The 18,188-nt window shown below is 39.6% G+C and overlaps 1 protein-coding gene across 2 annotated transcripts in view; it reads left to right on the top strand.

The window, feature by feature from the left end:
* The window catches only part of PDGFD (platelet derived growth factor D), a 192,747-nt gene extending 185,634 nt beyond the window's left edge, over positions 1-7,113 (top strand). For both annotated transcript variants that reach the window (XM_084893736.1, XM_084893735.1), the window contains exon 7: positions 6,401-7,113. In XM_084893736.1, coding sequence (XP_084749862.1) covers positions 6,401-6,526 — 126 coding nt within the window. In that variant the 3' untranslated portion in view covers positions 6,527-7,113. The remainder of the gene's footprint in view (positions 1-6,400) is intronic.
* The last annotated feature ends 11,075 nt before the right edge of the window (positions 7,114-18,188 follow it).

Below are 18,188 nucleotides of genomic sequence, written 5' to 3'. Positions count from 1 at the left end.
TCTGCTGAGTGCCCCAAGGGAGGGCAGCAGGCTCATTCCACTTGCAGGGACGGGGGTTGCTTGGGGTTGCTTGAGCGGGGCTCATTGGGGAAAACCCTCACCCTGTACCCTGTTACCTCTGTGTCTGTATTCTTAGCTCAGAGACGGGAAAGCCCAGGTTCCTCAGCTCCTGGTTATACCTGATGAGATGTGAAATGAGTTTCGGCGAGAGAGGAGCACCCCTACGGGTGACTGGACACATCGCATAGGCAGGCCTGTGTGACTCTCCACAAACACTTCCATGCTCAGCGTTTAAGGCATAAAATGGAGACATTTTAAAGCTCTCCGTGGAGCTAATATCATTGCTCTGTTCGAAGGCTGTGCCGTTTCTCCCGCAGGGGGGTTAGCCTTCTTCACAGTGCAGGACGAGGTTAGCATCTTTTTATTTTCTGTTCTCAAAGGTTGTAGGTATCCTGTTAAAGTATTTTTTTTCTTTTACCTGACAACCTTTCTATGCCTCTTGGAATAAATAAGATATAAAAAATATGTTAGATGGTGATTTTTAAATGGGGAAGGCTCCAAAAAACATACTGTGTAGACAGGAAAAAAAAAAAAAAAAAAAAAAAAAAAATATATATATATATATATATATATATATATATATATATATATATATATGTGTGTGTGTGTGTGTGTGTGTGTGTGTGTGTGTGTGTATAAATGTAAATATATATTAATATATTAACATATATATTAATATATATTAACATATATATTAACATATATATATGTATATATATATACACATACCAATTCTCATCTTCCCTTGATAATGTGTAAGGAATAGGATGTTCCCTAGAAATACGGTGAGCTTTTTCATTAACATTTACTGTTTTTCATCATGTGGTCTCCTATGACCATTCAGTCAACAGCTAAAAAGGTAGGAAGCCGCAGAGAGAGAGATAAAAATTAATTTCTCTGTCCTTTCTCCCATGTTTTTGTCACAAAGCTGATATAACCCTATACTACTAGAATTTCTAGTTTCATGTCTAGGAATTCTACTGTTTCATATCTATGCTGTCTAAAATAGTACTCTCTAGCAACATGTGGTTACAAATCTGTGTCACACATATAAGAAATGGAAATTTTCATTTTATTTACCTTAACATTAATGTAAATAACTACACCTGGCTAATAGCAACCATATTAAACACATAAGCCTGTTTCTGACACATTTACAACATCTAGAATCATTCTTGTCTCTGCACAGAATTAAAAATAACTTTCCAGGATTTTTTTAATTTTAATGTAGAATTTTATATTGAAAATTGCTTCATATTACGGTTTATAAGAGTTAGAGATACAGGCAGATACTTATATATGAATCAGAGGATTAATTAAAGGCAATAAAATCTTGTGCTAAAAGAATAGTACTTTCAGTTTTTATATGCTTTAAGTATTTTCTATTGGAAAATTTTTAGTTAAAATTATAAATTAAGACCAAGAAGACCAAAAAAAAATTTTTTTCAGAGTTTCTACTCTATTTTTTTTTTCTGGAACTATCATTTCTAAAGCTTATACAGACTTCCCCTTATTCTTTCTTTCTTTTTCTTCCTCCCTCTTCACTGAAGCCATAGGACAGCTCTTTTCAGGCTGGTTCTGTTTTCCTCTGAGAGCCAGGGCAGTATATGTGAATGGTTCCAGCTTTACCTCATGGAGGACCACTGCCCCCAGGGCCCCAAGTTTCCTCACTTACAACCTACAATGTTGAGTCCCAGACAGACCTGAAGTTACCTGCTATCTGTTCAGTTACACTCTTTCCTAGCCCCAAAATCTCATCTTACTGAACTTTTGTATGGAATTTAAACACATTGGTGGTTGAAGTGCTAGGTACATGCAAAAGAACAAAGATACTGTATAATCTGGAACAGTCAATGTTGTTAATTCATTCATCAGAAATCACACCGGAGCTACTTAGCTCCTGGGGCTACTGAGGGGATGAAAGCATCTCAAGACTATAAAGCACAAAACTGATGTGAGTGGGATTTCCTGAGCCTGTTCTGGCTTCCTCAGTTCTGACAGCCCTGATCGCTCACCTGGTGAGTGAATGGACTCCCCTGAAGGGCTACAGAAAGGGCTCGTTCTTTCCCTTCTAGATTAGCTTCACTTCACGCTTTCTGCCAGAGATTAGCCAACCTGTCTTAGGGCCTCATGCTCCTCAGGGAGACAAGACCCATCTGTGTCATGAATGATTCTCAGTGCTATTGCCATCCTCTGAAATCTGGCACCCAGCTAGGCTTTCATCATGTTCTCTGCAATGGGTCAGCTGAACATGTAGCCACTGATTCTCTAAAATCATTTGACTATTAATTAACTACTCTCATGCTTATAGATTATAATCTATAAGCATGAGAGCAGTCAAAATGGAATATGAAAAAAATGTGCATACAGTTAAGATTTTAGGGGCTGGTAGTTGATTTTTCTGAAATCTAAATGACCACAAGCAAAAATACTTTGTGTTTTATATTGATTTTAGAGAGGAAGGAAGAAGGAGAGAGAGAGATAGAAACATCAGTGATGAGAGAGAATCATTGATCAGCTGCCACCTGCATGCCCTCTACTGGGGGTGGAGCTCACAACCCAAGCATGTATCCAGATCAGAATTGAACCTTGACCTCCTGGTTCATAGGTCAATGCTTAACCACTGAGCTCATTTGCCTACTTAGTTTTATAAAGGTAGGGACTGCACTTAAGTATACCCCCTAGTAACCACAGAGTGTTCAGAGAAAACTTCTATTAGAAGTAAATGTCCACTGATATAAAGTTTGCATTTTCAAAATTCATGAGAGTTTCATAGTCTCCCGGCCTTTGGTTACCTTCAAACTTGACTTGTTAACAAAACGTTGCTGAACTTTTCATCATTCGTGTCTTTTTTGTTGAATGCTCTGTCTTGTGACTTGGAATCAGTTCTTCTATGGCAAGGCTGCCTCTGTTGCAACTCTTGCTGCAAGCTGAGCAATTACCCAAGTAGAAAAGAATGCAATCCCTTCTCAAAGTATTTTTGCTTGTGGTCACTTAGATTTCAGGGGGGGAAAATTCACTACCAGCCCCTAAAATCTTAACTGTATGCACATTTTTTCATATAATCTATAAGCATGAGAGCAGTCAAAATGGAAGCAAAAACAAGAAGTGTTTTCTTCGTATCTTAAGAAACTGTATGTGTACTGAGCATTGCCTGCTTCAGAAGTTAGGGAGAATCTTAAATGAACTCTTAATGATTCAGGTTTAGACATTGCGTTTATCCTGAAATGTGTACTTGTGTTCCTATGTCAGCCATTCATTTGAGAACTGTTACAAGGCCTGAACAACCTTTGTAAAATATATATTCCCAATAAACAAGAAGGCAACTCAGCAGATAGCTTTTCTGCCTAGTATTGTTTTGTTAGTGTAATAGCTGTATGGCAATGATTCACTGGGAGGTTTATTGGCACTGAAGTTAAATATCTTCTGTGATACTGTCATTTGCAAACTGAGCGCTTTTGGCTTTGTGTGGTGTTAAGAAAGCTCCCAACTTGCGCCGACCTTCTCCACTTAGTAAAAGTCAACTTTCCCTGGCACCAGCACCTGAGTTCCCAGGTAGCGGAGAGGAGCAGAGAGTTCCACTTTCACCCACATTTCTTCATGGCCGACTGCTCCTCGGTGAATTTTCGCTTCAGCCTGTGTGCTTGCAGCTGTGACTCACAGCTCGGAATATAGGAAATCATTGTGTGATGGTTCCTAATAGCAAGGGTCCAGCAGTGGCTGTGATTAATTCAATGGTTCCTTCCCTTCAATGGTGACCAGATAACCCATAACCAGCCAGCTTGCTATCTCAGATAAAGGCTCTTCGTTTTTCTTTTAACTTTCTACCGTCTCTCAGATCCGCTCTGCCCTCTTCCTCCTTGCAGGGCTGTGTACCTGAACTTAAGACTATTCCAGGGCCTGAAAGCTTTGAACATCGGTCCTGTGATCAGTCAGCAAAGCAGTCCAATTTCCACTTTGTTCAAACAGTGCTTTCCTGTCTTGTCTGGGAAAGTGTCTGCCAATTCATTTTTCTCTTCTTATCAGCAAAACACATATACGCTTGTGCTCACATTGCTTAATACGAGACACAGGGAAAACCCCCTCACAGTCAGGAGGCAAATTAGGAACACTGCCCAGCTTCTGCTCTCAGCTCAAATGAGAAAGCAAATGGAATGAGAAAGCAAATCAACGGTGCTGATTTTACAGGCACCCCTCATCGCAACTTAGAAGGCTTTCATAGCTGCCTTCTTTACACAGAGAATGTTTAATGTGTGCTCATCTTCTTGTAATCATGTTCCTCCCCTGTATCTGCCAGCCCCCAAATCTGGTTCACATGCAGCCATTCTTGGACAACAGCTAGTTTGTATTGAGAAATTCTTGGCAAAGCTGTGGACTCCAGCCTCGTCTAACCCCTTCTTAGGCACTCTGACCAAATCTGTCCTGGGCAGGGCTGCTGAACACCCCAGAAGGTGATTAATCTATTCTTCAACCATTGCTTCTTTTGCTTATTTTTTCATAGAGAAGCAGCTTTTGTGTTCTATAGTTAGCCAACAGGAGAGAATGCAGGAGCAGTGGGCAAATATCAATGTAGCTCTGCTCTTGGTACTTTACAATGTGTACGTGATTAAAAGAGGTCCAAAGCAGGGGTCACTCTTTGGGCCTCTTCTTTATTTCCTGGCTTGTTTTGTCCCCTGTGTTTGCTGGAAGTAGAATAGAGGAGAGCTGGGAAGGCAGTAAAAAGGAAGAATCCTGCACTTCCACTCCCTCCTGCATGGCGGGCATCTCCCACCACCTTCACCCAGGAGATTTCTTTAGCAGCTACCATTTTTCCAGCATGCTGCCAAGTTACACAAAGTTTTAATTTTATGGATAAGGTCATGAGTCAAATTCTGGTTCTACTAATGACTAGCTCTGTGACTTTGGGCAAGTAACTTAATCTCCCTCTTTTCTCATCTATGAACAAAGTGGGTAAAGTAATTAATAGTACCTAATGGAATAAAGTCCAAATAATTTACATTCACATGGCACAGGTGTGTCTGGTCTACCCGAGGAGTCACAAAAGGAAATGGTAGGCACATTGGAGAGGCATTGGGTCAGAGTGTTCCAGGAGCCTGGAGGAAAAAGCCTGGCCCCTGGGTCCGAGTCCCCAGAGGGCCCTTAGCCTTCTTTAAAGTGCCCATTCTGAAATCTATAAAATGGAAATAAGGATGCCTCCTCAAGTATGAGACGTGGTTTGAAATAGTGCATCTGTGCAAATTCTTTGAAAAATGTAAAATGCCGCATAATTGTATGGTACTTTGACAGACTTCAGAGTCTAAGAGGAAAATAGAACAAAATCAAACGTGAAGACTAACTGCTAACCAGAACCTAAGAGCATAAACAAGAAAAGCAATTAAACTGACCATATAGTATATATAAGAACAAGCATATAATTTTCCAAGTATGTGTGATGTAATGACTAATCTTTCACTTCAATGAAGGCATAACAGGAAAGAAGAGCCAGCTTCTATTGACACTTACTAATTTAAAAAAATATATTTAAATGTATTCATTAAAAAGTTGGTTATACTTTATTAATTTAAGAAATGCTATATTGCTATACAAATATTGATGTGCAAAAATTTTAGTGATTTAAATTATAAAAGGTATAACATATTAACATATATGTGAGGACATAAACATATTTTTATTTATTTACTAGAGGCCTAGCACACAATATTCATGCACAAAGGGTGAGGGGTCCCCTCAGCCCACTCTGAGAGCCCTCAGAAAATGTCCGACTGACTGCTTAGGCCCCTGCACTCACCAGCTGCGCTCCCCCTGTGGGACAGCATCCTGCATTGAATGTCATAGCAATGGGTTGTTCCACCGTTTGGTCAATTTGCATATTACCCTTTTATTATATAGAATTATTAGCCCTAATGATCCTCATTAGGGAAAATTGTTTTACATCAGTAAAAAAATTAGCAATACCAGCTTTTATGTTCATGACTTTATTCATTGTGCTATCTACAGAAATAGCAATATGCTCAGTATTTTTATTTATCCATAACATATGATTTGACAGAAGAATTGTCATGACAATATTTGGGACAGCACCTGAGACAAAGCAGGCCCTTAGAAAGCTGTCCATAATTCCATGCGAGGACACCTGAGATCATCTTGGTTCTGCAGGTAGGTGATTCAGGAGGCACTGTGATCAGTTGAGCCCTTCACTTCAAGGAGTTGATAATTGTAAAAATAGTTACATGTGTGAGTTCTCAAAGGGTTAAGGACCAGCTGTCACAGAGAGAATAAGTGGCATCTCTTGTGTTGTACTCTAAGGGCTTTCTAACAGGGAATGTGTTTGTTGTCCTAGGTATTAAAGTTTGATCCCGGCCATTTCAGGAGGAGGGGTAGATCGAAGTACATGGCTCTCATTGACATCCAGTTGGATCACCATGAGCGGTGCGACTGTATCTGCAGCTCCAGGCCACCTCGATAAGAGAATCTGCATGTGCGCTAAGCATGAAAGATCCTTTTGTTTAAGGGGGTGGCACAGGTGACCCCTTTCCTACCAGCAGCCGAACTTACTGCTAGCCTGCAAAGCAATGAATACAAGTGGTTGTTGAGTTTCAGCCTCGCTTTGTTAGTTGTCATGGCAAGCAGAAAGTTATATCATCAACCTCAATATGCAGAATATAGAATTGCATTTAATAATAGTGCCTGAGGATGTATCCATGTCTATATGTAAATGGCCAAATGGTTTATGCAGTATATATAACCAGGTACACCAGAGCTTACGTAAGGGTGAGTCATTTAGCTCCTTAAAGTCTTTTGACAAAATAAGGGACATAGTAAATACATGAAACATGTCTTTGCAATATTCGGAATGTTAATTTATTTTTAAATTCTGAGTCACAAAACAATTTTTCATCTTGCTCTTTTAAAGAAAGCACCTTATATATTAAAAACCAAAAGATGAGTTTTTCTTATATATACATCTTACCTATAAAAAAAATTTTAAAAAAAGGAAAATATGGTTTCTGGGGAAAAGGCACAAACCAAACCATGTTTTTTTCATGAGATAAACTACATATTTACCTATGGAGACAGTAATTACCTGTCTCCAAAAGCATGCCATGATAAGACAGGCGCTTTGGGAAATAAGTCATTAAGTCTCCTTTTGGTACATCTTGCTGAGGCATGCAAATTTATTTAACACCAGGCTCAAAGAATTGTCTCAGAAGGTTTATTATCGTAATCCTACAAGATGCAATTTATAAGCTGTAGTGCAAATTTTAATTGTTTCTTTCCAGAAACCCTTCTGCAGAAGTAACTTCTCTGCAGAATGGCCTCGGGACTGTGCATGAGTCTTTCAGAATAATGTTCATTGAAAGATTTTGGTAGTTGAAAGTCAAAAAATTCAGCATTGAAATATTCCCCTTACTGGAAATCTGATGGAATACTTGATAGGACCCATATTTAAAAATGAATTCAAACTCTTCAAACTATGCTAATTGATTTTATGTATATTGCTTCTGTATTCCTATCTCTTCCATATACAGACATGGATTTACAATGGCATTTTCTATTTGGCAAGCCGTCATGGATTGCTTACAGCCTAAAAGCTTTTGTGTATTAAAACAACCCAAAGTTATTTATATAAATCCCTAATCATGTACACACTCCCCATCTCTGAAGTCCTGTTTCTGAACCAAGTGAAATCTGAACTGGGGTCTCTAATTCTTTTCCAAATCTACGGGGCTTATTCTGAGAGGCCGCTCTGCACATTGTAGGACAAGACGTTGGCCGGTTCCACCACTAGGAATCCGTCTCTGCATCAGTGGTTATCACTGCTATGCAGAGCAATTTTTTCTCTCTGGCTCCTTACTGTCTATTTGGAGGGAGACTGACTCCAGGAGTAGGAAGTGATTCATCATTCTCTGAAGCAAGACTCTTAAGAAAGCAACCCTGAAATCAAGATAGCTTAGGGGCATCTCAGAGGGAACTATGTTTTTCTTGCTGCCTTGAACAAAGAAAGGAAAGCCACTTTTCCCCTGAGTCCAGGACCCTACTGACTAGACCCCATTTGAGTGAGGGGCATATGACAGGTGCTTGTGAAGTCCTCGTGTCAGATTCGTGACCACAGTCTATTTGGAATGTTAAGCATGGTGCCCTCAGGACCAAATCCTCAGCTGTCCTTAGCTCATTTCTTCTCAGCTCTTTGAAAAGAAAGGCCAATGCTTTTTGAAAACACACCTTCAACAGGTGCCCAGGGGAGAGTGGGAAGATGAAATGGAGATTGGTCTGTTGTCCAAAATCCCAGCGTGCAATCAGCAACAGCTGAGACAGACATCCCTCTTCCCCTTTGTGACCATTTGCAAGTTTCCTATGAAAACGGCGGGTTCCTGTACCAACACCGAAATGCGTTTTACGGCACACTCGCTTGTTCGGCTTACATCACGTCTGTAGGGAGGAAAAATGAGAGTGTTTTACCTAATTTTCAATAAACGTTCTAGGCCTGGAACCAGTGAAAGCCCTATCTACGCTTCTTATCTGTTCGATAAAATGTGAGCCGGCAGATCCACTCACTTTTCCTTTTTCTTTCCTCGGTGTTTTATTACAGCGTCTCCCTTGGTTATCTGTTGCCTATTGTATTTCCAATAAATCTGTTTCATTGCCATCAAAGGCATAAAACACTCACCATACAAAGTGCATTTCAAAACCCTAATAAATGCACCTGAAATAATGCCTTTCACTCAATATGTTCTTAGAGGACAAAACATTTCCAAAAGTAGGCTTGTTGTTTTTGTCATATTGGTAACATGCAGCTTCCCCCCCACCAACCCCCCTGCATAGCAAATAGCAAATGTAATATCCCTCTTATCTTCCTGAAAAAATAAATGTTGCTTTTGAACAAAAGGGCTCCATTATTTAGTATGCACTGCGGCTTCAAAGCTTTACCACGTTGAACGCTTGCTTTTACAAATGCGTGCACCTGTGTGGAGTGGGGCGCCTGATTGCTGAAGGATCGGTTTTACAATGCTGAAGGAGCGTAAGCCTTGTTCCCTGACCGCAGGATTCTACTCTGCCCTTGTCCTGATGCCAGGCAATGAGTGGGACTCTGGCTTTGTTGTTCTCTTACTGCAGTTGTTGCTTCTTTGACTGAATGTGTGTTTCCCCTGCGGCCTTTTAATGAAATGTAACCTCCTCTGACATTGTCACTGAGGGGAGTTCACAGCTCATCTCTTCCTCCAGGACCTGAAAGCAGTCACATCACAGGCCCATTCCCCCATTGTCTGCTCTCACACCTCTCCCCATGTAGATGGATGGGCAGCCTAGCTGCTGAGTCAGTGGTGTCAGCTCAGGGAGACCAGTTTGGGGGCTACAGTTCTATAGACTTTGGTTTATCATTTGGGTTGGAGGCCATATACAGAGAGCAGTTCTCACTGCAAAACGTCTGCTTTGCTTGTAGCTGAGTCCACCATCTGTCTATCTGAGACAGGACAGCAGCTGCACAGCATGGGGTGAAACTACCACTTTGTTTAGTTTGGGGGAAAGAAGTAGAAACATATGTATTATGTGGCAAGAACTAAGTTTATCATAGAAATACCCATGAACATGTGAGGGAGGGGCAGGGAAAGAATCAAATAATGCTGTCCATAGTAGTTAACTCAGATAACTTTTTATGTGTAAAAAATATACCAGCCATATATAAACAACATTTTAGTGCAAATACAAATTTTATTTCATTTCCTAAAACGTGCATGTGTCCAGTTTTACTCTAAGAATAGTTCAACAGATGTCTAAACTGTTCATGTACTCCTAGGGTCCTCTGGTCAGGCACCAAATTAAAATGCATAGCCTGGTATTCATGCCTCAACTCCTAGGAAATACGATTTTGTTTATTAGACAGCTCTGGCCAGATATGCTGGGAGAGAGGATATTTATAATTCACTGCTTTTATTGACATTCACTTAAATTCTGTTGTTTTGAAAGATCAAGTTAAAGACTACACAGGCCTTCAAAACTTAACATAACATCCGGGGAAATCTCCCAAATATACTTAGACAGCAACAATGGATAAGCAACTAACCACTTAATTTAAGACTTTATATTTGCTGTTTATATTATAGTCCTGAATTTGCCCATTAATTTGTATCTTTAAAAAAATATATATTTTCTTTCTATAGAGCTCTCTCAAAATTCATTATCAGATCACATTAAAATGGAGTGGAGCTGAGTCCATAATCAAGGTTAATGTACCCAGTGAGCAAGTTATGAGCCAAGAAATATTCATTTTCTAATAAACCATTTGACTTTCTAATTATTTTAAACTGTTGGATATCGTTTGCCAGTCTTAGTGGCCAAGAACCAACTGTTAAGATAATTCTTGGATTCAATTTTACATAATGCTTATAAAGCAAATTTTCTTTCAAGAACTAAAGTCTGGGTCATATTATCTAACACATATTTTGGTTGAGGACATATTATAAATTCACTCTCTTCTAGCATCTTCTAGCTTATCTTCTTCCCCTTGTTACTTCCACATTTCTCCTCTTCCTCACTAATCCCTAGCCACCATGTCCACTTTAAAAAGGCACCGGTGGTCATTTAAGATCAGGAGATTAAATGTACTTTCTCAAGTGAGCAAGTAATAGGGCTGAAATTGCCAACTATTAAGAAATCACTGCTTTTTGAGAGTTGAATACATAAGCGAATGTCTCCCAATATTTTCCATTTTAGTACAAACTTTGGAATATGGTGATAGATATTTATTGACTTATATTAAAGGATATTAGCCACATTCAATATTGGGAAAAGTGATTAATTTAAATATTTCAGTTAGTCATTCAACAACAAAATGTATTAAAGAACACCACCAGGAACACTTTGGGGTTCAAAACCCAAGAGCCAAGACAGAGGATGAAACTAGAGAAAGATGTTGTAGGTGGGATAAACAAAAAGAACAAAGATCCTCCAGCAACTCTATATAAAAAGTGAATATAAGAATTTCCAAAATAGAAACACAGAAAACTTCTGATTACAGAGAATCTCATGTGGATGACTAGCAAAGAGTTTTGCCTTTCACATGTAGGAGAGGAAGCTGTGAGGCTTTCTGAGCAAGTATAAGGAAGAGGCCTTGGGAATAGTGACAAGTCTGCCACTTGCTGTACCTACTGTTTCTTCATTTAAAAATCAGAAGGGTAAGATGTTCGATATGTTCTTTTCAACAGAACACTTCTGCAGTGTTGGGGAAATGACAGTCTACAGGAAATGATGGTGGTAGGGGTATGAATTAGGAAGCTCCTTAAAGTTCTAGGGAATGAGATAAGGACAGAAGTGAGACCTCGGAAAATGAGACAGGAAGGATATAGGCCCCAAGTGTTTGGGCAGACTGTACATTGCTTATCTAGGAGGTGCTATTTAAATGGACTGAGACTGCAAGAAAGGTTAACAGAAGGATTCAAAGGTCTCAATGATTGTATGGGAGGTCAGTGCAGGCTTGTGAGCTGTCCTGGGAGAAAGAGTCACATGAGTTGGGATTTTGAAAGAGCATATGTTCCTCAGAAAACTAAGGCGTGAATAAGAGGCTACTTTTGAGAGAAGAGATCATGTATCTCAGAAGAGCCAAGGCTTGTAATGGTGACTGGGAGTCATCTTTTGAGAAGATGAAAACCAAAAACTGAAGGACATTCATAACCACAACTAAAAGGACCAAAAGAAGAATTCGCAAAGCTCACATACAATAAAACAAGCATGTTTCCTGCTCTTGTCAAATTAGAGAATGAAGGTTAGATATTAGACACATAATTTATCATATTTAAGAAAAGCAAAAGCATAAAGTGGGATGACATTAAAAGGTAAACTTTAAGTCAGGGGCAGAGAGAGATTTCTTAAGAAGATGACATTGGAGTAGAAGCAGAAAGTTGAATAAATAATAGCCCTGGGAAAAGTGGAAGGAGAATGCGACATCAAGATGGTAGCATTAGAAAAAATTTTTTTAAAAATATTTTTATTGATTTCAGAGAGGAAGGGAGAGGGAGAGAGAAAAATAGAAACATCAATGATGAAAGAGAATAATTGATTGGCTGCCTCCTGCACACCCCACACTAGAGATCAAGCCAGCAACCCGAGCATGTGCCCTGACGAAATCAAATCGTGACCTCCTGGTTCCATAGGTTGATGCTCAACTACCGGGCCACACTGGTCATGCTAGAAACAAACTTTTTTTTTATGTGGCTAGATTAGAGAAATATTTTGAATGATTAATTGACCAAAGGGGTGTTGAGAGGGAGAAGGAAGAGGTCAAGGATTTTTCCAAGTCCTCTGGCATAACAACTTGGCCAGAAAGAGATTTCATTTATTGAGATGGGTGACATGGAACAAGGAGGATTTTTGGAGTAAATTAATAATTCAATATGATATTAATGCCAAATGGGCTTTGGCATATCTGGTTGGAGATATTAAATAGACAGGTCTATGGGCCCTTAACTTAGAAGAGGGATCTGGAAATGAGATGCAAATTTTGGAGTCATTAACCTGTAGCTATTAAAAGTCACAGGGACAGTTGAATCACTTAGAAGAGAAGGGAGAGTGAGAGGGAAAGAGTACTGGGCAAGAGTATAAAAATATTCTGAGTATCAGAGGAATGAATTGCCATATGGGGACTGGTCCAGTTTTATCAAGTATTGCAAAGAAAATATAGGATTTAACTGCCCCAAACACTCCTCCCCATCCACATCTCCACTCCTTTTCTGGGGAAACTATTTTATCAATAGTGGCACTGTGCACTAAAATTTTGTGATGATGAGCATGTACTATATATGCATTGTTCCAATAACTGTAGCTGCAAACTACATGTGGCTATTGAGTACTTGAATGTGACTGGTATAGCTGAATACTTGAATTTTACTTATTTAAATAAATTTATATTTAAACTAGAGGCCTGGTGCACAAAATTCCTTCAGCCTGGCTTGCCCCTTCTCACAGTTTAGGAGCCATCCGGGGATGTCCTACTGACATCATAGGCCCACTCCACACCTGAAGGTGACTGTCTGATCAGGGAAAGGCACCACCCCCATCACTCTCTTGCTGCTGCTACCTCTGGCCTCCCTCTGCAGGAGGCAATCCAACACCCCCATCATGCCTCTGCTGTTGCCACTGCCAGCTATGAGGCTGCCTGAGCCTTGGCATTTGCAGTCACTGCAGCTTGCCTGAGCCTCAGGCCCTTGCTGCATTGGGGCCGACCCTGGGCAAGCATCAGCGACCATGGGCAGCTTGCCTGAATCCCAGGCTGGCCCTGGGCAAAGGGCAGCAGCCATCACATCCTCAACACTGCAAGTCCCCACTCCCTCCCCAGTGCTGCAAGTCCCTGACCACCCAAGCCTTCTGCATATACAGCTTGCTGATCGGTCATTACTATGATGGTGTCCCAACCAATGTGCCATCTATTATGATGCCTAAGTGAAGCTTATCTAACACATCGATTTTCACCATAAATCACACCACAACCTTCTTGTGTTTAGAACCCCACACAGCCCTTTAACACTACATTTGAAGGCCATTATAGCTGGTAAAATAACCAACAAAATGTACAAAAATGTTAAAAACAAACAAACAAAAAACCATGGTACGAAATAGAACATGAGGACACTTTTTTATGAGAGTGTCACCTTAATGACCTTAGCTGGGAACATGTGTGTTGGACAACTCAAACTTTTTCCTAATCTGTGCATGTTCATAAATGACCATAAAAAACAAAAGCAAAAACTCTGCATGTATTAATTTTGAAGTTCCATATAAATCCTAGGTAGTAGGCAAATTTGCAAATACAGAAGCTGCAAATAATGGATATTGGCTGTAATAATAATAATGCCTTTCTATTGATTATTTATAATGTGCAATGAATTTTTCTATGTATTCACTTAATTCTTATTTTAAATATTTAAACCCAATGATAAATGGGTTCTGTGAAATTAAAAAATATGTGTTTCAATTTACTTAAGAATAAGTTATTTAAAATTCACTTATTATAGCGCATTATTTTGTTCATTATGTTTTATAAAGATAAAAAATTGACCTGAAACCAATATAATTTTATTAAACAAAGTCACCCCAATAAATTCAATTTAAAAAATTTTAAATAAAAGAAAAAGTGAAACAGAGAAGTTCAAGTAAATTACCCAAGGTCAAAAAGTAGTAAACTCCAGGCAGTTCCTCTACAACCTACATCTTTAATCACATTGTACCACTATCACTCCAAGTCACTGAATAGGAGGCAGAACTAAAGAATTTATAAAGTTTTCTCACCTGCAGTCGCAAGCATGGAGCCCGAGGTCATCATTGAACAATTAGGTAAAGTTTCATTCCTTTAATAATGAACAAGTATCTAATATAAGGTAAGCACAATTCTAGGTACCAGGGCAATAAACAATGTTTTAGGTTTCTGGAATTTACACCCAGGTAGAAACAGAAAATAAATACATATAATTTCATATAGGGATAAGTGCTATAAGAACAAAAAGCAAGTTAGAGAAGCTCAGTAAGGTATCTCTTTTAAGGAGGTGACGTTTTTGCTCAGATCTAAAGGAAGAGAGGAAATAATGGGTCGAAATATTTGGGGAAAGAGCATTCTATACAAAGGGGTTGGCAAGTGCAAAAACAAACTAGGGATGGTACAAGGAACAGCAAGAGGGGTAGGGTAGGGTGGAGTGGGTAAGAAAGCAGAGGAGAAAAAAGCAGGCAGGACCAGTTTATGTGGGGCCATATACAGGTCACAGTAAGGAGTTTCGATTCCAAGTTCAGTGGCAAGTCCTTAGTTTTGAGCAGGGAAGTAAAATAATATGACAAGTTGTTAAAATGTTTTCACTGTGTAGAGATTTGACTGTAGGAACACACAAGTAGAAGAAACTTAACGAAGCAAACGCAGGAGAGAAATGAAGCTTTCTCTATGGAACCCAAAGTAGCATAAGCGAGAAGCAGCAGTTTCAGGATATACTTGAAAAGCAAAGCTTTGAGCCAAAACCAGTTTGGCTCAGTGGATAGAGTGTAGGCCTGTGGACTGAAGGGTCCCAGGTTCATTCTGGTCAAAGACACATCCCCAGTGGGGGGTGTGCAGGAGGCAGCTGATTGATGTTTCTCTCTCATCGATATTTCTAACTCTCTGTTCCTCTCCCTTCCTCTCTATGAAAAATCAATTTTATATATATATATATATATATATATATATATATATATATATATATATATATATATATATTTTTTTTTTAAGAAAAGCTTTGAATTTAGTGTGTGAGAGAAAGAGGGGAGTCAGGAATATCTCTAAGGATCCACGCCCAGCCTTCAGGTTAATGATAGAATCTTTGACCTCAAGGGGAAGGCAGTGATTGAAGGAAGGTTGAGGATGAGAGATCCAACAGTGTCTTCTCCCACAGTCTTTTGCTAAATCATAGATACTGGGATTGTTTTTGTTTTTTTTTTTGCTTATTTGTTTTTGTGTTGATTTCTGGGTCTTCTGGGAAAGTATGCCCTCAATACCTAGAAGGAAATCACCTTACTTATTCACCAGGACTCTTGTTTTATTTAAGAAAAAAATCGTTCCCCCCCCCCCCCCAGTTAAACATTAGCTGAACACCAGTTACAATCATGACTATTACTTAATAAAAACTGAAGGTTTGTGTGATGAATTCCTTGCCCCTGTATACACATACTTATCTACATGAAGACACTGAGTGTAATAAGAGCTCTAACAAGAAATGGCAAACAGATGAACATACTAGCTTTGCTGAGCAATACAGATTGTGCTCACTGGAAGCCTGCAATGGAGAAAAAATCCAGACTGAATCAGCAAGTGTATTGATTGGGGCGGGGGGGGGGGGGTGGGGGGGGGGAATAAGAAAGTATTTTGGTCAACTATTGACCCAAAAATGCTTTCAAAAACAAACTAAAAATACTTCTCTGAGTCACAATACCTTAAACTCACCCCATTAGGTTTTACAGGAACCAAAATCATTTTCTGTTTTATCTATAAGGGGAAACATATTTCTCCAGCAGACATTTTAATGAAATATATGAGCTTTTGCACCAGAGGGACTAATAGGACATTTCCTTTTCCTGTTCATAGAAATTGAAAATAGACTAAAAGCCACAGAACTGTTAACAGTATAGGTCTAAATTTGATCTTAAAATAGAATAAAGGAAACCAGGCAGTGCTTAATTATCATCATCATGGTATTACATGAATATATCAGGGTTTTATGCCATCTTCTTCCATTAATTTGTTCAACAATTATTTTTGGAAACATAGTAGTACAGACCCAGTACAAGGTGCTAGTAGGCCAATAATAGCATCTTAACTCTTGCTTGTGTGGTGCTTGCAGTCTTCCACGGATGGGTAGTATAACATTGATTATCTGAAGCAACTTTCAGAACCATTGAGGTCAGGGCCTATCGCCTCCCTTAGCTAGCTTCTCAGCTCAGATCTAATGACACTCAGAGCTAGATAATTCTTTGGGGTGTGTGCAGGTGTGGGTGGGAAGAGGCTGTCTTGTGCATTACAAGCTGGCTAGTACTTCTTCTTGGCCTTTATTTACTAGATGCCAGTAGCACCCTGACCCCATTAGTAGCAATCAAAAAATGCGCCAGATATTACCAAATGCCCCCAGGGGAAGGCATTCATCTCCCTGTGATAATTTAGAGGCTGATATCAGCAACAAAGTCCTGCCTTTTCGTGGGGTCTCCCATTTACTTTGTAAAGTTGCCTTTGCCAAATGATATTGCCTGCAGAAAAGATTGAGGATTAGGTTAATGTAAACAGGCCAGTCAGTCAAACTTGGCTGAAATGATTTTATTAAACAATAGAATCCTTTTCAACTTCTGAAATAAAAAAGTTAAAACAGTCTCTGATGACAAAAAATATCAGCTCCCATGATATTCATTAATTTGTTCAACAAAAAGATATAGATGCCAGACACAAATAGAGGGGCTTAAGACAGTGAACAAAACAGACCAAAATCCTTGTCCATAGTGCTATTATAATGAGGGCTGGTAGATAAATAAGTAACATGTATACACTAAAGTGAAAAGAAGTGTTCTGGCAATCCTATATAATAAAAGGGTAATATGCAAATCTACCAAACAGTGGAACAACCTGTTGCTATGGCGTGCACTGACCACAGGGGGCAGACACTCAATGCAGGAGCTTGCCCCTGGTGTTCAGTGTGCTCCCACAGGGGGACAGCTGCTCAGCCACAAGTGCACAGCTGCGGTGGCAGGTAATATCATTTGGCAAAGGCTCTCCAACCTCTGCAGCAGCACAAAGGATGTCCAACTGCAACATCCCCCAAGGGCTCTTGGACTGCTGAAGGGCACAGGCCCGATTGAGGGGACCCTCCAACCCCCATCAAGTGCACAAATGTCATGCACCAGGCCTCACCAGTAGATAATAAAAGCAGGGAAAGGAGTTCAATAGTCCAGGGGAATTCAATGTTAGCTAAGGTGTCCATCTAAAGTAAAGGTCTAAAGAACATAAAAGAGAAAACTATGTAAACACCTAATAAAAGAATATTCCTGGCAAAATAAATAGTAAGTGCAAAGCCCTGAGGTAGAAGTTTGCTTTATATGGGCTTGTCACAGCTGAGTGGCAGGAGGTGAAATTAGGAAGCGAGGAGAAGCCAGGTTTTATTGAATCTTTTAGGTCATTGTAAGGACTTTGGTTCATACCACTAATCTTTTAGTGGTGTTCAGCAAATATTTCCAATTATCCTTCCAAGCTCACAGGAGAATTACTAGCATATTTTCCTGCCCATTAAAGTCAAGTGTGAGAGATTGGATTATTTGTCCCAATTCTTCACCACTTCTTTGCATCCACACCCATGACCAGGCTTCATAGTCATATTATTATACTTCTGTACCCTTTGGCTATAGTTTCAGTCACATGACTTGCTTTGGACAACAGGATGTAAATAGACATAATGCAAGCAAGCCATTGTGATGTACTTGCTAAGTGAGATTTGCTCTCTTGGGCTTCTGCCATCACAGAGGGGAAAACAAACAAAATATACACTCTGGCTATCTGGGACCCTAGGAGGAAGCTAAGAAACCTGCTACATAGTGCTATCCCAGATGACTTGAAGCTTACAGCAGACCACCAGGCCTAGTCT

Source organism: Pipistrellus hanaki (genome assembly GCF_964339955.1).
Source record: "Pipistrellus hanaki genome assembly, chromosome: 9".
NCBI classification, from domain to species: Eukaryota; Metazoa; Chordata; class Mammalia; order Chiroptera; family Vespertilionidae; genus Pipistrellus; species Pipistrellus hanaki.
Note: the sequence above shows the minus strand (reverse complement) of the source record. Positions and strands in the feature narration are given on the sequence as shown.